Genomic DNA, 17,445 nt, shown 5'->3' with positions numbered 1-17,445 from the left:
GAGAGTCTTGAAACTCCTCCAAGACTAACAAATCCATCGGACATTCCATTCTTATCATAAATTCTAGCTGTTTCTCCAGTAACATTAGTTTTGCTAGCTAATCCTCCACCATTACTCAGTTCATCATCAACAGTACCAATTATCATACTATTCTTGTCAAAGATTCCTCCATTAGCACCTACCTTCCTCAATATACCACCTTTCACATAGAGCCCATCTATTTCCCTAACAGCACCACCATCTGAATAAAATCCACATGGCATAATATTCTGGCCAGGCAGTCCAGAAGTATCTGCTTCATTTTGTATACCACCCTTTCCATAGAATCTATCAGCATCCTTAACATCACTAAAACCTTTGCCATACAGCGTATCATGCCCACTAGAACTATCAGCTCCACAACTGCTTGCTATAGTTGGCATGCCATTCTTGTCATTGAGTCCAGCAATATTCACAGTATTACCATATTCACTAGCTCCAATTTTATTTATCAGGCCACCTTTACCGTACAGTGTATCTCTTCCACTACCAGCTATATAGGGGTCTGTTTTACCTAGCATGCCATCCTTGCCACAGTGTCCGTTAGTGCTCTCTGTTTTCCCTAGCTTACCATAGTTTCCTAGTTTCCAATCATAAAGTCCCCCAATGCCGGTAGCATCAGCTCCATTTATTTCAACTTCTTTGCCGGGGTATTCATTTGTGTTTCTAATACTATAAGGACCCCCAACAACAGCTCCATTGAGTATAGAATGTTTGCAATAAAGACTGCTTACATTTGTGGCCCTATCTTGTCCAACAGCACCCGTGCCTCTTAATATATCATTCTTATTATAGAGTCCGTCAATGCTGTTAGCAAGATTGCAAGCACCCATTCCTTGTAGTACAACATTCATATTATAATATCCATCTATGCTCACAGTACCGTCAGGTCTAGCAGCTCCTTTTAGTACATTCTTCTTGTCACTTTTGCAAGCACCAGGATCAACTATCATACTATCCTTGCTATGCAGCACTCTTAGTTTTTCAGAATCATTATGTCTACAAGTGCCTGTTTCAGCTGACATTCCTTTTGTCCCACTGTAGGCAACTATCCCTCCAGCACTAGGAAATCTAGCCACCACTTCAGATTCAGCCAACACTACATTTTTGGCATAAATCTCATTCATTGTCCCACCATCACCAATTCCACCTGCCATAGTGCAACAGCCACTTTTCGTGCCATCAAGCTGATTATCTTTGTCATAAAATTTCCCTGCAACTCCTTTACCACCATCTGTTATATCAAACTCAGCTGTTAGGCAATCATCCCTATGAATTCTACTTCTTTCTCCAACTTCTGAGAGCTTATTATCCTTGAAATAAAGCATTCCAGCACTACTTAACCCACCATCTTTAATACCGAGATTCCCATTGCTGTCGAACCTGACACCTAAGTGGTGAGAATCACCCAGTGTAACCTCCTTGCCATAAAGTCCTTCTATCTTTTCTGTTATGTCAGATCCAACCCCAGAGCCTTCATTGTATCCCACAATGTATTGATTGCTATTGACCTCTGCAGTGCCTAATATGGAATCTTGGAATACCAAAATTGGTCCTCTGCTCAATCTGTTTGCAGGATCTGTTCCATTAAGTATGGAAACTCGTTCTTCTGAATTTTGCCATCCATTTGTATCTTCGGGTCCAGTGTTGAAAACTAACATTCCATTTTCCCCATATTGGGAGATCTTGTCGGTCAAACTATCTATTCCTCTGATATTTCCACCTAGCACTGCATTCTGATCAAACCTTATCTTCTCATCACTTCTCAAAGATCCATCTTTTTCCAGGCTGTTATAAAGCTCTGCATTGCTATCTTGGCCATTCCCAGACTGGGCATCTTTGCCCATGCTGAAGTCTGCAAGGAGATCTTGATCTTTCTGCCTTTCTCCTTGGTGACGTTTCTTAGCATGCTCTTCATCTAGTGGTTTGCTCCATTGTCCAGCTTTATCACTACTGTCCTCTTCAGATTGCTTTCTCTTTTCTTTAGAAGCTGTATTACAAATATACCGATGGTTAAATTGAAATGGCAACGCCATTCATTTCTTGTAATTTAATGCAAAATATTTCAATTTATGAATGAAACACCTTAATTAAATAAACACCAGTCCTCCTTGTTTTGCATTGTGATATTAGGTGAGCCTTTTAATGCCATATCATGATCATTAGTATAAAATAATTGTTTTTTTTAAAAAAAACAGAATGAAATTCTAGGCAATTTATCATTATAAACATCTCATTTATAAACACTAATAATAGCAGAATAGCTATTATTATAAACACGGGTCTTCAAATTGCACGACATTTTAGCTTCTATGTTATATCAATGGTTTACATTAATTAATATTGATTTAACAATTATCACAGCTATCAATTTTACAATACAGTTTCCACACTCAGCTAGTTTAGGGATAAATAATGATTCCAGTACTGCTGGAAACATTGCACTATACCAGGCAAATTATTATTATTATTATTATTATTATTATTATTATTATTATTATTATTATTATTATTATTATGTTTTTTAGAAACATATTCTTTGAAATCCTTCAAAGATAAACAAATATTTAAGACCAGTATATTAATTATGTTTGCAAAGCGCGCTGGACAATAATTCCAAAGCAAATGTTACCATTTAGAGTAACTGAAGTTTTAAGGAATCTTAAAACTTATTCCAGTATTTCATCATTTAAATCTCTTTGCAAACCATAATTAGGGATTTTTCAAGGAGATCTTCAATATAGCATTGTTAGATGTTTTTACAAGGGAAAGGGGTATGCAGGGTTATGTTGTAAGAAATCAAGATTAGATCATCACTCACATTTGACTTCAAGCCAAGTACTTGAAGAACAGCTTCCAGTATCAGTGGTGTAAGTCTCTTTGACAGAGGATTGGATGTTTTTAATGCCTAGATGGTAAATAAGGCCATCATTCAAGATTGAGATATCATAATTGTCATTTGATTCTAAATTAGTTACTAGGCTTCATTGAAGGTGCACTGAAAATAGCATTTTCTTTCGGGTGTCACTTCATTCTCACTAGGTAGAGAGCAACATGTCAGGGTTCTAAGTAACACCCTCAACAAAGGAAAACTCAAAGTTTCATTTTATTAGAGATGTCATACTGGCACATCTGGGAAAACCCCAATCTGAAAACTTCCGGTTTTCCACACCCAAAAGAAAGTTCAACCTGACATGACTCCGAGGAACACACACCTCCAGGTGCAGGGCAGTATGACCTTGACTCTCAGAGAAAGGAATGTTATTTTGACTATATCTCCCCTCCCAGTTTCCCACAGCACTAAATGTGGCAGGCCTGAAGATCCAATGCCCAAGATGGTTTCTAGGCCTGACACAACAGTTTACAGGAATGTCTGAAATAATAAATTAATTGGAAAGAGACATACAACAAATTAAAAATTGGGGGGGGGGGGAGAAGAAACCTGTAAGTGGAACCAGCGTGGCAAATATTGATTTCATTTACCAGTGAATGAAGGTTACCTATCTACTTTTCAAACATAGTTGAGAATAATCAGATTTATAATGTAGGTTTTCTCAACTATTATTTAGTGATAAATTGTCTTCCTGGCAATGTTGATAACAAAACATCAGCATACAATCACTATTTCAAAAGTATTTTTACAATCCAGTTTGTCTACAATCAGGATTTCCAGCATGCAAACCATGTTTTAAAGTACATGTTATTGTTTCATTTTTATATTTAAAATTAGAAGTATATTTTTATATCCTACAAATATTATATTAAGATGGTAAATTGATCAAATTTCAACTTCACAATATATTAAAATGTATAAACAGGCTTTTAGTTCACATTTTGAGAAAAATATCCATATTGATGCAAGAAGAAACTACCTAAAACCAGTCTTTTCTGTTCTAATTTAAGCTTCCAATGTATACAACAGCTGCCTGTAAATGTTGGATTTATTTATGAGATTGAGTGTTATTTACTTACTGAGGCATTTCAATGTTGATTTTGTACATACTGAATTATACATCTTGGCATCTATATTTTTTACACAGTTTGAAAAGGCATATTTATTCCCTGTACATATGACTTATTAATCTGATATTTTTAATAATATATTTCTAAAGAGCTAATATATAAGGATATTATAAAACCTTGGCTTGAATGTTTTAATCTTTCCCTTTAATGCCAGTCATACAACAATATTATAACTACAATTCGGGCATTAAAGATAGTGGAATCTCTTTCCAGGTTACATGCACAAGATCACATATGCATCTCCGAGTCTCCAGATAGGGGCGGCATACAAATCTAATAAATAAAATAAATTATAGATGTGTCTAGAGGTGTGCAAAATTGCTTTTCTATTTGTTCGTCTATTAAATTATCATTCATAGAATTATTCATTTGTTAAAATCACATTCATTTTCATTATTATTCTTTTAATTATTGTTTATCTTTTTTTTTCCTGCTTTGTGCAGAATTTTTAAATGTTTGAATATTTAAATCTAGACTATATTTTCTATCCACCAACCACGATGTGAAACATGGGCAAATTTTAGGGGGCAAATGAGGAAAATCTTTCTTTAAGTTCACTTTTTGAAACTACGCATAATGAAGTTGGGAAAATGCAGATTTTCTTCAGTTGTGCACTACAATATAATATAATATAATAGGATAGGATAGGATACAATACAATACAATACAATACAATACAATACAATACAATACAATATAATATAATATAATATAATATAATATAATATAATAATATGTGACCCTGAGAGGCAGTTTGGTGTAGTGGTCACATAAGTCTAGGCCTTCCTTAAGCACAAAGCTGGATGAACTTGGGCCAGCCACTATATCTCGGCTCTAGGAAGGAGGCAATGGTAAACTACTTCTGAAAAACTTTACCAAGAAACCTGCAGGCACTTATCTAGGCAGTGTCCAAATATTGGTGGTGATTGAATGGAAACAAAGTCTGATTCAGAAGACTATTTGATTTCTTTTATATGTTAATTAGAAGTTGGTTTAAAAACAGAACAAAAAGCCTGCCTTCTATCATTGTCTGGCAGTTTCAGCGTACCTGGTTCTCCTGCTCTTTCTAGACTCCCCATGTCATAATTAAAATATGAGATGTTCCATCTTATTTCTCATCTATCATAATTTCAGTCTGAGAACATGAATGATAAACCTGAGCAACAAATGAATATGGCGTTTCAAACCTATCTACCTCTTTAGCATTTATTTCTTCACTAGTAACAAATGAAATTATTAATCCTAGTTTATCAAATATTTCATTTGTTATGAAACAAATGCACACCCATGTGGAGCCTTTGGTCAGGAAGTCTTACTTTCAGCTTCTAGTTCAGTGGAGAAGATATCTACATCTTCTACTTTGACCTGATAAATGCCAGCATCATCGGGCTGCAGATCATTGATGGTAAAATGATAGTTTTTGCCCTCTTGCTGTAGGCGGTGCTTTGAGTTGTTATCATTAACTCCAAAATTGATCTTCTGGCCATCCTAGAAGTAAGATGACAGAACAAATAAACAGGCAAAGCCTTGTTAAATAAATCTGAATTCACTTTAAGATTTGAATTATAGTTAATTTAAGAAAAACATAGTAGGCCCTAATTTGTTCTAAGCTGTATCTTAATTGGTCAAATCTACCAGTAGAATTTTCCTAATAGAACAATAACTTGTTTAGGGATGAATAGTGGTCAATTTTTATTGCTAAGAAGAGCAGAAGACTGCTATTGAAAAGAATTGAATGCATTAGAGTGGCTAAGTTAGCCAAATCACCATCCTTCCTTACTTTGTAAAGCCAAATTCTGCTCTCTGGGTTTTTCAGTTCCATCTCTAGATCAAATGAAGCATTTCTTTGCTCTTTATTGACCTTCAGTTGCTTCAGATTTGCAATACTGTACACATACTGTAAGAACAAGAGAGAGGAAAATCATTTAAGGTACTGTAATATTTTATATACAATATTCACACTTGCAAAATAGAACAAATCCATTGTTGTCAAAGGACCAAAACTTTTGCTCCATTTGAAGATGTTAAGACAATAATTTCTATGGAATCTACCATTGAAATAGACTCAAGATTGGAGACAGGATCCTTTTCAATGGTTAGTGGTTACTTTGTCCTTAAAATGCAATTAAACTTTGCATTCTGTTGATATTTTAATTAACATGCCAATTATATGGAGTATTTATCTAATCAAATCACAGGATATGAAGCAAGATGGTCTTACTTGAGCCTGTTTATCCTCTCTTGCCTTTTTCAGTTCTTGAAGTTTTTTCAGCATCCCACGGAAATCAACAATTCCATACTGTAAACAAATCTTCTCATAATCTTTCTTCTCTGCATTTATCAATATTTGTGCAATCTGTTCCATATCCATTTTTTTCTTCGGAACAGCTGAAGGTGTTCTACGGGTTAATTCCCAAAAGATAAACCCAGAGTATACATGAATTGCAAGAGACATTTGTCATGTAATTATGAAGAAGCATATGAGAGAAAATCTTGGAGGTCTACTTTTTAACATTACCTCATTTTTATCATTACATTACTTTAGGGAAATTTCATATACTCTGAAAAAAAATATACTGTTTGATTTATAATAGTAATCATCTATAAGACATATTAATTATGATTTATTGTTAGAAGCAAAGATAACTCAGTACTTAAAACCAATGGAAGTGATGGGTTTTCTGTTGGTTGCTATTGTCAATAAAGAAAACTTTATCAAAAATATTTAACATCTATCCATACACAGTTTAAATAGATAAGAACTTTAGGTGTACTTCTAGGTATCTTTTGCGGGACTGACATCTGACATAAAGAAAGACAATATTTAAGAGAAAAGATTAACTGTAAATAATTGCTGATTATCCCCAATTGTTGATTATTGACTATACAAAAGATATGTCACTGAAGAATCTTTTATTGAAGACAGCTATTTATTACTAGCAGAAACAAAACAACAACAAAACAATTACTGGAATTGAAACTTCTGTCTTCCATTGTTGAACTATTATTGCCAGCACATAACAAAAAGAAAATACAGCTATTTAACATAAGCCATTGTTAAAAAACTCACCTTTTCTTTAATGTTTTTCTGAAGTCCTGAATCTCTTTCTTTAGATCTATAAAAGATTTTAAACACTGGCATAAAAATTGAACTTACATCAAAAGAATTGTGCAGCCTTTAAAAATGATTTAGAAGAAGTGATTTGTGTCTCCATGTGAATTTAAAATACCATTGGACCACAATATCTCCGAGACCGCCTGCTGCCACACGAATCCCAGCGACCGATTAGATCCCACAGAGTGGGCCTTCTCCCGGTCCCGTCAACTAAACAATGTCAGTTGGCGGGCCCCAGGGGAAGAGCCTTCTCTGTGGTGGCCCCGACCCTCTGGAACCAACTCCCCCCGGAGATTAGAACTGCCCCTACTCTCCTTGCCTTTCATAAGCTCCTTAAGACCCACCTTTGTCATCAGACATGGGGGAACTGAGACATCTCCCCCGGGCATATACAATTTATGAATGGTATGTCTGTATGTATGTTTGTTTAGAAAATGGGTTTTTAAAAATATTTTTAAACTGTAATTTAGATTTGTTGTACATTGTTTCACTTGTTGTGAGCCGCCCCAAGTCTGCGGAGTGGGGTGGCATACAAATCTAAATAATAAATAAATAAATAAATAAATAAATAAATAAATAAATAAATAAATAAATAAATAAATAAATAAATAAATAAATAAATAAATAAATAAATAAATAAATAAATAAATAAATAAATAAATAAATAAATAAATAAATAAATAAATAAATAAATAAATTTTTAAAACTTGGCAAATTTAATATGTGTGGACTTCAACTCCCAGAATTTTCCAGCTAACATATTCAACTTCTGGGAGTTGAAGTCCACACATCTTAAAGCTGCCAATTTTTAAAAAATACTGGTCTAAAATCAATAGCAGCTTCTTAAAGAGTTACGGTAAGTTATTACTCTTTTAAAGCAGCTACATTTTCTCATGAAAAATACTCCCATGAAAATCTACAAAAAGTCAGGTTTCTTTACTGAACAGCAGAGACCTGCTGTTTGCATGGACTTTTAAAAAGGTACTGATATTTAAAGGATACATAACAGCTCATAATTTAAAACTTACTAAACTTTAAAATGATTCCAAATTGCCAAGCAATCACTAAAGACCTGGGTTTGGCCTTCTCGATAACCACTATTATGATATTTTTTATAAAAAATAATAATAATAACAATTATGGCAACTCACCTGCCTGTGGTGTCACAGGAAGCAGTGTTTTTTTCTTGAAGTCTACCGATCCATTTTGATAAGGGATAAAAGAAAAGGAACAGATAGTGAGACAGAATGAGAATCCTAAATTAACAATACCATAGTAGGAATACTCACAACATAATCAGGCCATGCAGAATGCATAACGATTCTAGTTAGCACTTGCACAGTCCTCAGTGGACAAATGTACATGACTGGGATTAACACATCTAAACATTTATAAAAAACAGCTTTTTTAGACAACTTACAAGGATGTTAACTAGTGATTTTAATGTATGACTAGGCAACATGGTGCTAGGCAATGTAAAAAAGGAGCAGCTTTGGTCATAAGATCATGACCATCTTTTTCCTTTTTTTGACAAAAATTACAGTTGCACACGGTTGCTGCCCCTGTTTTCAGCCCCAAAATTGCATATCATAGATCAGTGATGGCAAACCTTTTTTTCCTCAGGTGCCGAAAACGTGTGTGTGTGTGCTATCGTGCATTTGCAAGTGTTCAATGCCTGGGAATGGTGAAAATGCCCCCTCCCGAGGCCCTATGGTGGGCCCAGTAGGCCCATTTTTTGACCTCTTCAGGCTCCAGAGGCTTCCCTGGAGCCTGGGGAGGGCAAAAATGCCCTCCTCCATCTCTCTGAAGGCTGAAAATGCCCTTCCAGAGTCTTCGGGCAAGCCAAAATTCAGCTGGCTGGCATACACATGTACATAGGAGCTGAGCTAGGGTAACAGCTCACGTGCCAGCAGATATGGCTCCACGTACCACCCACGTGCCACCCATGCCATAGGTTCGCCATCACTGTCATAGATGGAATACTCAGGCAGATTGCCGCATGCTAACACAATTTAATTACCCTCTATAATTTTGAGACCAGCAGTACAGGTCGCTTCCCCATACTCATTCATAGCAACACAACGGTACAAATCAGCATCATCTGAAGTAATTTGGTTTATCTTCAAAGGAAAAATAAAATGAAATCAGGGCAATGAATAAAATTACAGTTTCTTAGATTGATATCATATACAGTGATACCTCATCTTACAAACCCCTCGTCATACAAACTTTTTGAGATACAAACCCGGGATTTAAGATTTTTTTGCCTCTTCTTACAAACTATTTTCACCTTACAAACCCACCGCCGCCGCTGGGATGCCCCGCCTCTGGACCTCCATTGCCAGCGAAGCACCCGTTTTTGCGCTGCTGGGATTTCCCAGAGGCTCCCCTCCATAGGAAACCTCACCTCTGGACTTCCGTGTTTTTGTGATGCTGCAGGGGGATACCAGCAGGGGAATCCCAGCAGCGCAAAAATGGGTGCTTCGCTGGCAATGGAAGTCCAACGGAGGTGGGGTTTGCCAGTGAGGGGAACCTCAGTGAAATCGCAGCATCACAAAAACACAGAGGTCCGGAGGTGGGGTTTCAAGGACTTTGGTGTTTTTGCAATGCTGTGATTTCACTGATGCTCCCTTTGCTGGGAAACCCCACCTCGGGACTTCCGTTGCCAGCGAAGTGAAAAAGTCCGGAGGTGGGGTTTCCTATGGAGGGGAACCTCAGTGGAATTCCAGCAGCGCAAAAATGGGCGCTTCGGCTGGCAAAAGGGGTGAATTTTGGACTTGCACGCATTAATCGCTTTTCCATTGATTCCCACGGGAAACATTGTTTCATCTTACAAACTTTTCACCTTAAGAACCTCATCCCGAAACCAATTAAGTTTGTAAGACAAGTTATCACTGTATTTCTCACTCTTTTGTTTCCTGAGTAAAAAGGTAGAACTGCTAAACTTGGGAAATTTATATCTGTCTATTTGTCTGTCTGTCCATCCATCCATAAAAATTACATACTAAATCTTACCTGCAGGATAAATTCATTTGTGGCAGGATTAAAAGATATTTGGTATTTCTGAGAATCATCCATTTCCCTATTATTGCACTTCCATAAAACCTTTGGTTTTGGTTCACCTTTGACCACAGCTCTGAAAATGGCATTTTTACCTAACAAAGAAGAAACAGAAAACATGTAAGCTGCTTTTCAATGGGATGTGGAAATTTGAGTTCTAATAGTCCATTGTGCATATTAAAAATAATTCCTTTATTTAGAGAGCAGAATGACAAAAAAGCTTAGTAAACGGCATAGCATGCCAAATAGTGAACCCCATTTTATTTCTAGCATTTATGTTTTTTATTATTTAAAAAATACTTTATTAAATATGTACATTTAAACAGAAAAAAGAAAACAGAACAAAGGTATATACATATAACATACAACAAAAAAGATAAAGCATTTTGCTTTATACATGGATTATTTGGTATCATAGCTTAGTATTGACACCACCTAAATAGCAGTGTAGTTGATTTGCAGCTCATACATAATAAGAAAAAAATATTTTCCTTTTAAGAGTTATTACATATATATACATATATATATACATATATCTTATTGGTTTTCCTATTAATATATCCATTTTATTTCATTTTCTCAATGGTATAGAAATGCTTTATATTTATAATATTTCCTCTTAGTATCAATTTAATTTTTCTCTCTAAATTTAATTTTTTAGTTCCCATTTTTCTTTTCTTTTAATTTGTTTTTTGCAATCCAGATATACCATTTGTCCCAAGTTTTGTGAAAATCTTCCATATCCTTGTCCTGTAATTCATATGTGAGTTTAGTCATTTCTACGACTTCATAAATTTTAGCTATTAGATTAAACATTGTAGGGGTGGATTCCTGTTTCCAAGCTTGTGTGTATATTATTCTTGCCGCTGTCGTTATGTGTAATATTAAATGTCTATAGTTTTTATGATGCCCAAGTATTAGGCACAAACCTGATTAGCATTTTCCACTGATTACAATAAATTGGTTAAATGAATTACTATTCAGTTAGAAACTTAAGAATAAAGGTAACAAATCCTGGAGAAATCTCACCTTCCTGTAAAGTTACACTGATTGGTTTCCGCTCAAAGTCAGGCAGAGTGTATCCTTTAGGAATATCTTCTACACACTGTGTAATGGTCACCCCAGGGAGGGCAGATTTAGTCAAAGATTTAACTGAAAAGTAATAAAGGTCAAAACAAAAATTAAAAGTTGATTGCAAATCAAATATACAGATATCTATTTCTACGCGATTGGGCTTGGCATTAAGGAAATAACATAGATAAATTACTATATAAGGTGAAGGGTCCCCTGGCACATATGTGCTAGTTGTTCCTGACTCTAGGGAGCGCTGCTCATCTCCATTTCAAAGCCAAAGAGCCAGTGCTGTCTGAAGATATCTCTGTGGTCATCTGGTCGGCATGACTAAGTGCTGAAGGCACACGGAACACTGTTACCTTCCCATCAAAGGTGATCTCTAGTTTTCTACTTGCACTTCTTTTGTGCTTTCAAACTGCTAGGTTGGCAGAAGCTGGGACAATTAACTGGAGCTCACCCCATTACGTGGCACTAAGGATTCAAACCGCTGAACTGCTGACCAACAAGCTCAGCGTCTTAGCCACTGAGCCACTGCATCCCAATTGGACTGTAGTTTTTTAAATTCCTATACAAAACCAATTAGACCATTTTAACACAATTTGGATATAAGTCTGCATTAATATTTATTTATTTATTTATATCCCATCTTTAATACATGGCTCAGGGCCAGACTATTTACAGGACCACCTCTTGCCACATACCTCCCAGAGACCAATAAGAACACACAGAGTTGGCCTCCTCCGGGTCCCGTCGACAAAGCAATGCAGGTTGGCTGGACCATGGGGGAGGGCCTTCTCTGTGGCCACCCCGGCTCTATGAAACCAACTAACTCCCGTTGTCCATACTGCTCCCACCCTACTGGCCTTCCATTAGGCCACAAAGACCTGGCTTTGCCGGCAGGCCTAGAAGGCTATGAACGAACAACTGACAGGACCACACTGTATGAATGGCATGTATGTATGGGATCATGACTGTTTTATATTAACTGGGTTTCTTTTAATATGGAGTTTTACATAGCTTAGATTATATTCATCTTCTTTTTATTGCTCCGTATCTATTTGTATTTGTATTTCTATTATTATTGTAAGACGCCCTGAGTCCTTTGGGATTAGGCGGCATAGAAGTCGAATAAATAAATAAATAAATGAATGAATGAATGAACGAACAAACAAACAAACAAACAAACAAACAGACTGACTGATTGATTGATTGATAAATTAATTAATTAATTGATAAATTAATTGATTGATTGATTAATTGATTAATTGAACAAAGAAACAAAGAAACAAACAAATAAATAAATAAAATAACTCAAGACAGAAATCATATCCAACACACTACTTACTCCTATTTTCCAAACAACAACAGCTCTATGAGGTGGGTTGGGATAAAAGAGAGTGACTGGCCCAATGTCACCCAGCTGTCTTTCATGGCTAAGGCAGGACTTAAACTCATGATCTCCTGGTTTCTAGCCTGGTGTCTTAACCAGCAGACCAACTGGCTCTCCCAATATGTATTGTTACAGTGATTGATGCAGAATCCCAGATTGTAATTGGAAATATGACATTTTACCTAAATTTTCAGTTTCAGTCCTCTGCTGACTTTCTGTCTCCTACTCTTTCCACTTCTACCATTAGAATTCAGCATTTTCTGACTCTAAGCCCACACAAAGCTTTTTTTGGAGCTTAATCACATCTTTACCTCTCTACAGCACTCTCGATTATCAGAACTCCAGAACTGTGACATTATATTGGGAATATTTACAAAACCCCACTTTACTCCTGAACTACCAAAAGTGTATCAAAAGTAAGACTTGAAGATAAATATTTTTGTCATGTTGTATAAAATTTAATTGATATATGATTATATATTTAAATTCAAGTGTTCAGGGAACTTATTTTTTTAGAAATGCTGTTCGGTAGATCACATATTTCGAAGCATGTGAATTCCAACCATTTACTTCAAATTGAATGAGACCAGATAAAAACATTAACTGGAGCTTATATATGTACATCCAAGCCATTGAAATAATGTTGAGTGAATAAATCCTTTCCTGGAAGTACTAATGGTATGTCTGTGTGTATGTTTGGTTTCTTAAATAAGGGTCTTTTAAATTAATTTAAATATTAGATTTGTTACATATTGTTTCATTATTGTTGTTAGTCGCCCCGAGTCTACGGAGAGGGGCGACATACAAATTAAATAAATAAATGAATGAATGAATGAATGAATGAATGAATGAATAAATAAATAAATAAATAAATAAATAAATAAATAATTGCCCAAGCTTCTAGTGAAGACCTTACCTCCTCTCCAACTCGCCATTGTTTTCTGTTGATAACTGGAATTCAGCAATTTGATGAGATCTACCTGCAAATCAATGCCTCATTATTACTAGTGGAAACATCTAACTATCAACATTTAGAAGAAACTGATTTTAAAAATATCCTGAAATAGAAGAGAGGGAGGGGGGTGGGAGAGAGGGAAAGAGGAAGGGAGAGAAAGAGAAAGAGAAAGAGAGAATGAATCATATTGAATAAGCCAAAAATGCTTATAACATCCTATCCAAAACTGGACATTCTTCAGAGCTACTTACTTAGTAGTAGTGCTGTGCTGGTTAAGAATTGTCCTCTTAGTGGTGCTTTGCTGGTTGAGAATTTTAATCATCAAAGTTCACACATCTGGAAATTGCTCAGCTTACAAAATTCAAATACTCTAAAGATACAGTCAATAAGACATCTCCTGATAACAAACCCATTCGAGCTTTTGCGTGCATGGCAATAAGGCCAAGCGCTTATTTCAGGTTTCAAAAAAATATAACACAGGTTCTTATTTTCAGGGAAACATGGTAGTTCACTGAGTCCACTGACTTAGGAAATTGGATTTGCAGGAATACTGCTCATAAATGGAGAAGCAGTTTTCATGTCACCTTGTGGGTTTCATCTTTAAGCATATTTTAATTAGCCAGAAAACTTCTCTGATTTTGGATAGATTTGTACTGAGAGAAGAATTGGAAATATCTAGCAAATAAAGACACTAGGTGGTGCTAGAGACAGTACAAAATTAGTAACCATATTTGTTTGCTTAAAAATATCAGCATCTTGGAGACCAAAAAAATTATTAAAGTACAAAGTTCTGTGGATTATTCTGTTATGTGCCAGAACATAACATAGACAATTAAAACTATGGAGTGTTTCCTAAGCTGGTTGATTAATGCAAATGTCCTAGTGAAAAAGGAAGCAGTGACGTCAATGAGAAAAAAACTGTGAAACTTATAAATCACATAATGTTAGGCATTTAAATGTAAAGCAACATTGATGGTAATAAAGTCATTTTGCTATTCTTCAGCCAATTCTCATATATGAAAGGGATAAAACAATTCAAGAGACAGGTAATATTATTTTTAGAAACATAGAAACATAGAAGTCTGACGGCAGAAAAAGACCTCATGGTCCATCTAGTCTGCCCTTATACTATTTTCTGTATTTTATCTTAGGATGGATATATGTTTATCCCAGGCATGTTTAAATTCAGTTACTGTGGATTTATCTACCACGTCTGCTGGAAGTTTGTTCCAAGGATCTACTACTCTTTCAGTAAAATAATATTTTCTCATGTTGCTTTTGATCTTTCCCCCAACTAACTTCAGATTGTGTCCCCTTGTTCTTGTGTTCACTTTCCTATTAAAAACACTTCCCTCGTGGACCTTATTTAACCCTTTAATATATTTAAATGTTTCGATCATGTCCCCCCTTTTCCTTCTGTCCTCCTTCTGTCCTCCATTTTTGACACATGTTTCTACAAAAAATTGAATCTTTCATAGCTATTGTACACTGGGACTAATATTGTTACTGATCTAAACTCCATTTTAGAGCCAAATACTGTAGATCATTATTATTTCTTTCTGGTTCATCACTTTCCACCAATTATAATCGCAAGCTTAAAGACTATTAATTAAGTTTGGAAATACATATGGATTACTTTGTTGTTGGCTTTTGTTTTTAACTTGTGGAATAAGCTGTACCATCCACAACTCAGCCTCCTCACTGTCATTCCTAAATAATTTAGGAACAAAGAAGATACAGACCTTTAGGAAAAGAACAGTTCTTACATCTCTTCGGGGATGAGTCTTGTCTGTTAAATCCTTTTCTCTGCTTTTTTTTTCTTTAACCAGTTATTAAATGAACCTGCTTTACTTGACCTATGCTTTTCTGGATTCTTTGATGAAAGGTTGAAGCTTTTGAAAACAGTTATGTATTAGATAACCCATCCACGGGCTGAAATGCTGAATGCAAGGTTTCATGTATTTGTTCTTTAACTGTCCTCAAGTGATAATCCTGGATCTCAGTTGAAATCTATGTTATCATCTCTTCATTACAAATGCACATATACACATACATCTGGAACTAGTTCCTTATTCATTCCAAAAGAAAATAAATAAATAAATATGACAAGAGTACATGCAGTAATGTCGTTTGACGGGCCCCGGGGGGAGAGCCTTCTCTGTGGTGGCCCCGACTCTCTGGAACCAGCTCCCCCCAGAGATTAGAACTGCCCCCACCCTCCTTGCCTTTTGTAAACTCCTCAAAACCCACCTTTGCCAGCAGGCATGGGGGAACTGAGATATCTCCCCCGGGCCTATACAATTTATGTATGGTATGTTTGTACATATGTCTGCTTAATAATGGGATTTTTAAAATATTTTAAATTGTAAATTATTAGATTTGTTATGAACTGTTTTGTTGTGCTGTGAACCGCCCCGAGTCTGCGGAGAGGGGCGGCATACAAATCTAATAAATAAATAAATAAATAAATAAATAAAGTTGTAAGCCAATTTTACTTTTGGGCCTAGGTCCAGCTTTTATTTCCTGTGTGCTCAGTCTATTTCTGCTGTGATCCTACCTGCTTAAAGCAGTTGTGAATTTCAGCCTATTCCTTTCATATGACCAAGCACATTTTGCCAGGGTTAATAAAAATGGATCAGGGAAAGCAACTGACACAGAATAGTCTTGTTGTCTTTCAGTCATATCAGGATTAACTTTGTAGTGCTCTTTGGAAGGGGTCAGATGTTCTACATTCTCTACTTTTTTCCTAACACCAACTCTGAGAGTAATCGTGATGTGATCAAGATATCAAGGGTATTTCTAGGTTAATCGAGCAGTGCAGAACTAAAATAGTGCATGGTTTATGATCCAAGCTAATACTTTGTATCATTTCATAGTGCCTTCAAGGGCTTTGATGAAACAACTTGTACATGATCTATGCTTAATAGCATATTCTTGTAAATGACAGCCAATTAATACTTTAACATAACTTTGTGGGATGGATGCCATAACTAGATGTTTAAGAGTTTCGGGTTCTCCAAAGCCTTCCTGGAAATTCTAAATACATATTTGTACCGTGGTGATTAGCATACAATAAACACCATGGCAGCTGAATGGATTCTAATATGCATAATTTAGGAAAGTCTATGGGCAGGTGGACAATCTCCTGAAACTTAGGCAATGTTGAGGTAATATTGAGATTAAAGCTGAGTCATTCTGTATCTCTTCTCTCCTGGAGTAGCAATTATTGTACATTGCTACATAGATGTTTTAATATTAGATTTGTTTCATTGTAATATTGTTTTATTATTGTTGTGAGCCGCCCCGAGTCTTCGGAGAGGGGCAGCATACAAATCTAATAAATTATTATTCTTCTTATTATTAATTATTATTGTAAGCTGTAACTCTTTGTTCTGTAAATGTCTATCAAGTATTTTGAGTAGTATCCATCAACTACAACAGTGTTTTTCAATCAGTGTGCCGCGGCACACTAGTGTGCTGTGAGACATGGTCAGGTGTGCCATGGGGAAATTAAACATGGGTCCCCAAACTACAGCCCATGTGGTGGATACAGCTTGGGGAGGCCCTTTATCCGGCCCACCACCAGCCACCTCCATCCGACCATAAACATTCCCCTCACAATCCCTCCAGCTATCAGTGACAGGAAAAGTGGAAGCATAGGGAATGCTAACTGACCAATCACCTTCTAGGATTCATCCCGACTACTAGCGATGAACCAATAGCAGTCCGCCTCTCATCCACACCCAGGAAGGTCCCCACTCGAGCTGCCGCAGTGTGGCCGCGGTGAGC

At 36.0% G+C, this 17,445-nt stretch overlaps 1 protein-coding gene across 1 annotated transcript in view; it reads right to left on the bottom strand.

The window, feature by feature from the left end:
- Positions 1-13,636, bottom strand: part of IGFN1 (immunoglobulin like and fibronectin type III domain containing 1) — a 36,091-nt gene extending 22,455 nt beyond the window's left edge. Inside the window, exons 1-11 of the mRNA XM_070748528.1 lie at positions 13,618-13,636; positions 11,267-11,389; positions 10,193-10,332; positions 9,198-9,297; positions 8,329-8,370; positions 7,133-7,178; positions 6,284-6,461; positions 5,843-5,959; positions 5,379-5,550; positions 2,861-3,004; positions 1-2,029 (exon numbers count right to left, since the gene is read on the bottom strand). The exon at positions 1-2,029 is cut by the window's left edge and continues 1,079 nt beyond it. Coding sequence (XP_070604629.1) covers positions 1-2,029; positions 2,861-3,004; positions 5,379-5,550; positions 5,843-5,959; positions 6,284-6,461; positions 7,133-7,178; positions 8,329-8,370; positions 9,198-9,297; positions 10,193-10,332; positions 11,267-11,389; positions 13,618-13,636 — 3,110 coding nt within the window. The remainder of the gene's footprint in view (positions 2,030-2,860; positions 3,005-5,378; positions 5,551-5,842; positions 5,960-6,283; positions 6,462-7,132; positions 7,179-8,328; positions 8,371-9,197; positions 9,298-10,192; positions 10,333-11,266; positions 11,390-13,617) is intronic.
- Between the last annotated feature and the right edge of the window lie 3,809 nt (positions 13,637-17,445).

Source organism: Erythrolamprus reginae, chromosome 3 (genome assembly GCF_031021105.1).
Source record: "Erythrolamprus reginae isolate rEryReg1 chromosome 3, rEryReg1.hap1, whole genome shotgun sequence".
Lineage (NCBI taxonomy): Eukaryota > Metazoa > Chordata > Lepidosauria > Squamata > Dipsadidae > Erythrolamprus > Erythrolamprus reginae.
This window is presented reverse-complemented; position numbering and strand designations above follow the sequence as displayed.